Genomic DNA, 8,694 nt, shown 5'->3' with positions numbered 1-8,694 from the left:
AGCAGTATGAAACTGTCGGTCCCTGGGTATAGCAGGCTCGCTTTATGCTCCCTATGCTTCTGCACATCTGATGTGTGCCGCTGGCGGGTTCTCACCTATTTTCATCTGGCAAACACTTATTCATCCTTAGAAGGTTTGCTTAATTACGTTAGTCATAAAGCATTTCCCGTGATGTTGTGGGCTCTGGCAATGGTTGGAGTAGGACAAGGTCCCTGTCCTCAAGGGGCACAATGCATATATCTGGCTAAGCAAACTCGGATGGCAGCTTTGGTCAATGGAACAAGGGCATAAATATCAGAAACTGCAGTGGGCTAGTAGAGGCTGCAGAAAGGAATTATCAATTCCCAAAAGGCCATTGTGGAGTGACAGCAGGGGAGGGGTGAACAGGGCTTCCATGTGGGGCCAATTGTATTTCAGTCTGCATTTGCCTTCTGTCCTTCTGGGCCAAGGAGGCCATCAGAGGTACCTCTCCAGGGATGTCAGAGGCCAAACCGGCTGCTGGATTCTCCCTTCCTGTGAATGCTTCACTGCTGATCTATCTCTTTCTTTTGGTCCCAGCGGCATGGAAGTTATTATTTAAGCTGCAGGCTCTGGAACTGAACTGCTTGGGTTCGAACCTGGATTCCCTCTTTCCAGCTGTGTGACCATGGGTGACTTACTTATCTCACTTTACTTCAGTTTCCCCATTTGTTACATGGAGGCAGTAATAATATCTATCTTCCTAAGGTTGTTGGGAGGATTAAAGGAATTTATACATGTAAATTTTTAGAACAGTGCCTGGCATACAAAGTACAAAAATATCAACTATTATCACATGTCCTTTCCACCTGTCTACCAGGCAGGGAGCCCCTGGAGGGCAGGTTTGGTGCACAGCTGACTATCTGAATCCCATCGAGTCCGGAACAGAGCAGAAGGTTTTAGGGCACAGGCATAACTGAATTTGTGACATTTGAAGGACTGGTCTTCATTCAACAGCAGAAGTCTGGGATAGGGAGTAGCTGAGAAGCTAGGAAGACCTCAACAAAACTCCGGCAGGGGCAAGGATGCTAGGCCAGGTGGGGAAGGTGGTGGGAAGCTGTGGGGACATTTGAATGTGGGTCTTCTTGGCTTGGTACCTGGTCTACTATTTGGTCCAGGGTTTGTTCCTTCATGTACCTCATCTAGTGCACTTGTGACACGGGAAGCAAAACTCTTTCCTGTTTCCCTAGGGCTAAGTAGAAAAGGTGGGTAGGACTCCATGTGGCAACATGCTGGCTAATAGAGCTTCTGTGAGGGAGAAGAGAAGGCTCATCCTGGTCTGCAGTCCCTGGAAAAGGTGGAGGTCATCCCCTTCAGATAAGCTCTCCCTCAAGGTAAGGAGCGGTACAGAGGGGAGAACTGGGGCTCTAGGGTCAGATGTATTTGCAGCCCAAACCTGGCTCCTCCACACAGTAGCTCTGTGGCCTTGGGCAAGTCATTTATAACTGCTGAACCTCAATTTCTTCATCTGTGAAAACTGAGATTGTTTCTACCTTGCATGGCTATTGTGATGATTAGTGATACCATCTGTAAAGTCTTTAGCACAGCCTGGTATATAGAAATGTGTTGAATAAAAGGGCTTCTTCTCATTTAGAATTTACTCCACGTGTATGTGTGCGTGTGTGTGTGTGTGTGTGTGTGTGTGTGTAGTGGGAGGGGGATGCTGTCTCATTTGTGATGAGCCTGGAGCTCCTCCGAAGAGGTCCATGAGCCAGAAAGGTTCTTGAGCTTACTTTGGATTCAGCCTTCCTGTATGTCACACGAGGTCCCTGATGCCTGAAGATGAAACAGCTGGAACTACAAGTTCAGGTCTTTCTCTCCTGGCACCTCTGCCCCATTCTGTTTCTCTGGAAGGTAGCCTGGGCCCTGGTCCAGAGAGGGAGTGAAACCACATCTGCTAAGTGCCCGAATGTACACATGGGGGAGCAGCAAGATGAGGAATGATCTGACAGGCCTCTGGGCCCTTGGTTCCTACTGCTCACAGACCCTCATACCTAAGGGTGTCCCTGCCTCCATTCCGGCCCATTTCACCTCATCAAACAGCTGCAGCATGATGGTAAGCACATCTGGATGGGCCTTATCCACCTCGTCAAAGAGCACCACGGCATTGGGGCATTGTTTCAGCTTCTTGGTCAGCTGCCCACCCTCCTCGTGGCCGATGTAGCCTGGTGGGGACCCAATAAACTTGGCCACCTAGGGGAAGGAAGGAAACATGTTACAGAGGCCTTTCCATGCTTTGAGTTTCCAATTTGGGGCAAGTACAAGAAGATGGCTTTACATACAATGTTAAGACTACCTATCTCAACAAGGAGTGTCAGGCTGAATCCTGGGGTGGCAGGAATCCTGCTATGATGGGAGAGCAAATAGATCTTTTCTATGCTTATTCTTCAGAGCAAATCTTATGCAAACAGGTCAGTGACCCTGCTGTACACATATGTCCCCAAAGGACAAATCCCAAGGCTGCTGGAATTATCTCAGGCCCAAATGACAAGCCACATCAAAATTCTCAGCCCTGCAAACCACACTTCACCGAGGACTCTCACTCACCTCATGCCGCTCCTGGAACTCAGACATGTCCAGCCTGATGAAGCCCTGTGTGGAAACAAGCATGAGTCCAATCAGCAGGAAGGCAAATACCCACAAGCTTTCAGACCACACCAACTCAGGATCTTCCATCCCATTCTTATATGTTCTTTCTGGCTCCTTGCCTCTTTCTCTTAACTCAGTCCCTACATGATTCCATTCCTTACCATAACGAACCAAGTCATGTCCCTGTCCTTCTAAATTGGGCCCAGAATGTCTCTTTTCTCAGGCAGGCCTCTACTGGTCTGATTACCACATCATCCACCCAACTTCCCGTTCTCCCATCCATTCCACATTTCCTGAAGGCATCCGTGTGTGCTGGGCACTGGAGCTACAACAGTAAACAAGACTTGGTCTCTGTCCTTGAGGGGCACCCGTTGAGTAGGGTGGGCAGACATGGACAAAGTCAGTTGCAATCAGCGCGGATCATGATGACATGGAGGGGAGCAACACATACCCAGATGGCTGCATGGTGCCCTCACATTTGCAAGTCATTGTAGGCACATGCCCTTTTAGTTTACTTTTCTTTTAAACAAATAAACCTTTTTATTTATTTACATTTCTTTATTTCATCTAAAGTCACCCATAACGTAGCTTGCAGCCTTTCTCTCACCACTGCTGGGTCTAGGGGTGATTTCCAAGGAAGTGGTCCCCTGGGGTGAGGCCTGACCATGATTAGCCCTGGAAGAGAACACTGGGTAGTGTGGCATTTGTGAGCCAACACAGGCAGAGAACACACTCCTTTTCATGAAGAATTTAGGGAGTTATAAAGGCATTCATGGGTGCCGTCTCTCCACCCATACAGGGTTCCCCACTCTCTCCCCAGGCTCCTCTCTTGCTGGCACGTGCTCCTGTCTGAGAGAGCACACTCACTAACCTCATGTCTCTTGAGAGCTGGGGATGACGGGTGCCAAGGCCCTGGGAGGGTGGTAGCTATATTTGAAATGCAGGCCTATTCTAGCTCAGTCTTTGGTCTCAAATTCACTCAGTGATGTACTTCTAGTTTTTTCTCTGTCCTGTCACTCTGTACCCAAGGTACGGGGTGGCAGAAAGAGCCCCAGGCTGGCAGCCAGGGGCCTGCTTCTAGTCTCAGTTCTGCCACTATCTGTGTGGCCTTAGGTACGCTGCCTCCCCTTTCTGAGCTATAGTTTTTCCTGTGTAACACAGGCCCTGTTCCCTCTCCTAGTCTCACCAGGGGCTTGAGGAGAGGACCTAACCCAGAGGTGGGAAAGGCCTGGGAGAGTTATTAAGGTCATGTGGGGGTGATCCCTGCTATCTAAGCACATGGGACTTAGCCAGCAAGCATTTTCAGAGGGCCCAGACAGCTCAGCCAAGAGAAACAGGCTTCAGGAAGGGTGGGAAGATGGACATGGGGAAGCTGGGAGTGCTGCCCAGAGGGAGCAATGGGCTGGAAGCCATGAGATGGGTATCTGATAATAGCTCACAGTAACTTACTATGGGTGCTTACTATGTGTCTGGCAAGTTATAAAGGGCTCATAACATTTTCAAGTCTATGAGGTAAGCACTATTATCATCTCCATCTTACAGATGACAAAACTGAGTCACAGATTAAAGTAATTTGCCCAAGGTTACTCAAGCTTGACAATTTGGCTCCAAGTTTACACCCTTAGCCATTTATTTTACTGCCTCATATTTCTGGCTCTGTCAATCAGTTGGGCTGTTGGCAGTCTTTATCTGAAGGGTTCTGAGTTTTGTGCCCAGATATCAATGTTCCAGGATACTGGGAGTATAGACTAGGGCTTACTTATGTCAAGTGATCTGGATTCTACTAAATTATTAAGTAAATTTGAACAAGCCTCAGGGCTTGATTTTCTTGACTGAAATAATTTTGGTTTCATATGAGCTTAGCTTAGGGTTATCTAGAAGTGAGGCAAGGATAATGACAGTAATATCCAACATGTATTGATTGCTTACCAGGTGCTAAGAATGTTGTTTATCATTTTATTTCATCTCATTAACATTCATAATAATCCAATGAGATAGGCACCATTTAAAAACCCATTTGCAGATGAGAAAACTGATGTAAACTGAGATCCTGGCCAACTCCACAGAGTAGTTTAGAATTGGGATTTGAACACAGGCAGCTGGACTCAGATTCATGCTCTGACCCCTTTGTCATTCTGCCCTATAACTGCAAGTCTTTAAGGCTCCACCACTCTATTTCAGGATGAGATCACAGAAAAGCATTAAGGTTTTTTTTCTCAAGGATTATTAACCCTAATAATGGGAGTTAATAAAGCTGCTCAATTTGGGAGGCATAGTAGAGGCTAATGAAAAAATAAGCTCATGGATCTGATAAAAAATTATAAAAATGTGCAAACAATGTCTTGTGAGGCAGCCAGGTCTAGAGCTATGAGTGACTTTTTATAAATGAGGCAACTAAGGATCTGAAAGCCAGAACTTGAATTCAAGTCACCGACTCCCAAGCCAGTGCTCATTTCATTTTGTTAGGCCACTTTAACACTGGGCCCTATAGTGACACTTCCTACACACCACTTGTTGGATTCTGGAGGTATTAGATAGCTTACGGTCCAGGGCTCTTGGATTTTGAAGGTCTCAAACATGCCTATTACATGGCCATAGAATGTCTATGCTAAATGCAGAATCTGTAATCAAGGGTTCTGCAGAAGCACTACCTATGATTTAAAAATAAAACACATAAATATGATAGGATTCTCATGCCTCTCGTCTCCCTATGCATCATAGGGACAAACTGACAAGTTTATACTTTAGCCTCCTATTGCACGTGAGAACAATGATATTGAGAGAAGAGTTGAGAGATTGGCCCTGGCCAGTGTTGCTCAGTGGTTAAAGCATTAGCCTGTGTACCAAAGGGTAGCAGGTTTGATTCCCAGTCAAAGGCACATACCTGGGTTACAGGTTTAATCCCTGACCCCAATCGGGGCACGTGCAGGAGGTGGCCAATAGATCTGTCTTTCTCACATTGATGTCCACCCCTCCTCCTACTCTCCCTAAAAACATCATAGGGGCCCGGCTGGTGTGGCTCAGTAGTTGGGCATTGACCTATGAACCAGGAGGTCACGGTTCAATTCTCAGTCAGGCCACATGCCAGGGTTTCCAGCTTGATCCCTGGTAGGGGTGTGCAGGAGGCAACCAATCAATGATTCTCTCTCATCATTGATGTTTCTCTCTCTCCCTCTCTTTCCTCTCTGAAATTAAAAAAATATATATATTTTATTTTTTATTTATTTATTTTTTTAAAATATATTTTATTGATTTCTTACAGAGAGGAAGGGAGAGAGATAGAGAGTTAGAAACATCGATGAGAGAGAAACATCAACCAGCTGCCTCCTGCACACCTCCCACCGGGGATGTGCCCGCAACCAAGGTATATGCCCCTGACCGGAATCGAACCTGGGACCTTTCAGTCCGCAGGCCGACGCTCTATCCACCGAGCCAAACCGGTTTTGGCTGGATTCTGATTTTACTTTTTCCTTTAACAACTGACCTTGGACAGACCCCTTAATGCCACAGGTCAGTTTTTGCATCTGAAAAGTGGGTCTGATTTAGCATCTATGCTGTTTTCCTCATAAGATCAAATAAGACAGTCAATAGGGGACTGATGTGGAAAATATGAGGTGATGAATAAATACAAGACAAGGGAACAGGCACTTACTATGTGCTAGAGCCTGAGCTCATTTGCTGCTCTGACAACCTCAGACGAAGTACTAGACAGCCTCACTCTGAGACAAGAGAGCTGAATTGTACAGGGATAAAGTAACCTGACAAAACAGAACTGGAACCTGTGCCAAGAAATGACTGGCTCCAGAACCTGGACCACCCAGCCCACTGTCTCCAAGGGGTGATGGCGTTATTTCAGTCTCCTGGGTGAGGCATGCGTTGAACGTGCCATCAGAACACCCTGCACTGGTGTAAATATGCCTCCAACTGAAGTGATGCTCCAAGTGAAAAATGACTTGCATCATCAGTCTTTCCACAAGCCCCCTCGCCTTTCTACACCAGCAAGTCAGCAGATACTTTCCTTCTACTTCCACTGTGTATGAAGACACATTAAGACAGCTCGGATAAGGAGATTATAATTTGTAATTAAATATTAACCTTTCTGACAGTATTAAAATTAAAACACTCAGAATTCTTCATCCCTAATCAGGTGGTTCCTGCCTGTAACTGCATCTTCCCTAATAGTCTTGCTAGTTTATGGCCCTTTCCAGAGTGCTAATTGTTTCAATCGCTGCCAACCTGATGAATTGTCTTAAAAATGCTATTTCAGTTGGAGCACACTAGCATGTCATGTGCTGCGCCTTGCCTGCCTGCCTGTCAAGTGGGTCTGCTCTGGGTTTGGCTGAGGCAAAGCATAGCTACTAGCAGAGCCAGGGAGGCTTAGAAGGCTTCAGCCAGTTATTAGGCAGAAGGAGGCCATGGATGCAGCTTAGGACACAGCCTGAGTTACCTTGTTTCTGTGGCTGCCAGGCCCTCAGGAAGGTGGCAAAGGGGCAACTAGGTCAGAAGCAGGACAGGAGGTGCCCAGGGCTCTGCTGCTGGGGTAGTTTGGCTGGCAAGGTCTGAGCAATTCTTATCACTTCAGCTGGGGAGGCGTTCCACAGAAATGAGGCAAGGGCACCTAGGGTCGTGGGCACCCACCAGTGGTGGGCAGGGGGACCTTAGCCTCCGCACTGGGAAGGCTGGTAGAATAAAGGAGGTTTGGCCTTCATTGAAATGTTCCTGCAGTCTCCAAGAATAGCTCTCTCTGGCATTTCTCTTTGCATGAACGTACTGCCTGTCAGCATAGAAAGTCAAACTGAGCAGGCCTCGGAAAGCCAGAGTCTGAATGAATAAGGGATGGAGTGGTCCTCTCCTATGGAGAATCCAGGGCTGGGGAAAGGGGACTGTGACAACCCCACAGCTTAGACATAAGAAATCTGATTTTCCCTGGCCAGTATGGCTCAGTTGGTTGGACGTCATCCCATGCACGGAAAAACTGCTGGTTCCATTTCTGGTCAAGGCACATGCTGAGGTTGCAGGCTTAATCTCCAGTAGGGGGAGTGCAGGAGGCAGCCAATCGATGTTCTGCTTTCACATTGATGTTTCTCTCTTTCTCTCCCTTATTCTCTGTAAAAATCAATAAAAAATCTTAAAAAAAATTCTTAAAAAAGAAAAAAAAGAAATCCTATCTAAAAGCTCATGTGGGATGGAGAGAAGCAATAAGACACCCCCTTGTTCCTACTTTTTTTCTCCTACAGGCCCCAGGACTCCCTCTGGCATGGCCTTGATGCACAGTAATGGTATGTTTCTACAGCTGTTTCCTTCTCCAGACCGAGTTCCTCAGGGCAGGGAAAATGTCAAAATTAACACTTTTTTTAAGGAACTAGTATAATACCTGGCACAGAGTAGATGTTTGAAAATATTGTATGAATGAATCTCACTGGGTTCTCCCATGTGCCCCAAGAGTCAGGGCAGGGCAAGGAGCAGTCTTTTTATTTCATAGATGAAGAAACTGAGGTACAAAGAAGTTGGATCACTTGCCCAAATTCCTGGAGCAATTGGTGGCTGAGTTGGGGCCAGAGGTGAGGCCTGCTTCACATTCCAGAGCCCTCTTTTTTTTTTTTTTTTTTTAAGAAAATCCTCACCTGAGAATATGCTTATTAATTTTAGAGAGAGGGGAAGGGAGAGGGAGAGGGAGAGGGAGAGAGAGAGAGAGAGAGCGAGCAAGAGAGAAGCGTATATGGGAATACACTCCGACCAACTGAGCCACACCGGCCAGGACCAGAGCCTATCTTTGATTGGCTATTGTCAGATTCAGGGAGTCTAGGTTTTTTGGGCTAGCAGGAGTGGCAAGGTCTCAAAGGCCTGAAGATCAGGCCTAGGTCCCAGTCCTTACCTTTTTGGCATCTTTGTGCATGTATTTGGCTGTCTGCTTGGCCAGCTCTGTTTTTCCTAGTAAGAAAGAAGGGAGAGGAATTGGGTTAGGACCAGATAACTATCTCCTGGAATGAAATGTTAGAAAACTATGGACACTGAAAATAATATGTTTTATGGATGGAAATGTTGACCCTTGGAGAGGGTCAGTGACTCTTACAAAGTCACCAAGGG

The 8,694-nt window shown here is 46.6% G+C and overlaps 1 protein-coding gene across 3 annotated transcripts in view; it reads right to left on the bottom strand.

Annotated features, from left to right (window-relative positions):
• The window catches only part of CLPB (ClpB homolog, mitochondrial AAA ATPase chaperonin), a 146,941-nt gene that overhangs the window by 5,860 nt on the left and 132,387 nt on the right, over positions 1 to 8,694 (bottom strand). For all 3 annotated transcript variants that reach the window (XM_023758750.1, XM_006094486.2, XM_023758751.1), the window contains 3 exons: positions 8,483 to 8,538; positions 2,566 to 2,610; positions 2,050 to 2,211 (listed from right to left, as the gene is read on the bottom strand). In XM_023758750.1, the coding sequence (XP_023614518.1) occupies positions 2,050 to 2,211; positions 2,566 to 2,610; positions 8,483 to 8,538 (263 nt within the window). The remainder of the gene's footprint in view (positions 1 to 2,049; positions 2,212 to 2,565; positions 2,611 to 8,482; positions 8,539 to 8,694) is intronic.

The sequence above is a fragment of the Myotis lucifugus genome, unplaced genomic scaffold (assembly GCF_000147115.1).
Source record: "Myotis lucifugus unplaced genomic scaffold, Myoluc2.0 scaffold_138, whole genome shotgun sequence".
NCBI lineage: Eukaryota > Metazoa > Chordata > Mammalia > Chiroptera > Vespertilionidae > Myotis > Myotis lucifugus.
This window is presented reverse-complemented; position numbering and strand designations above follow the sequence as displayed.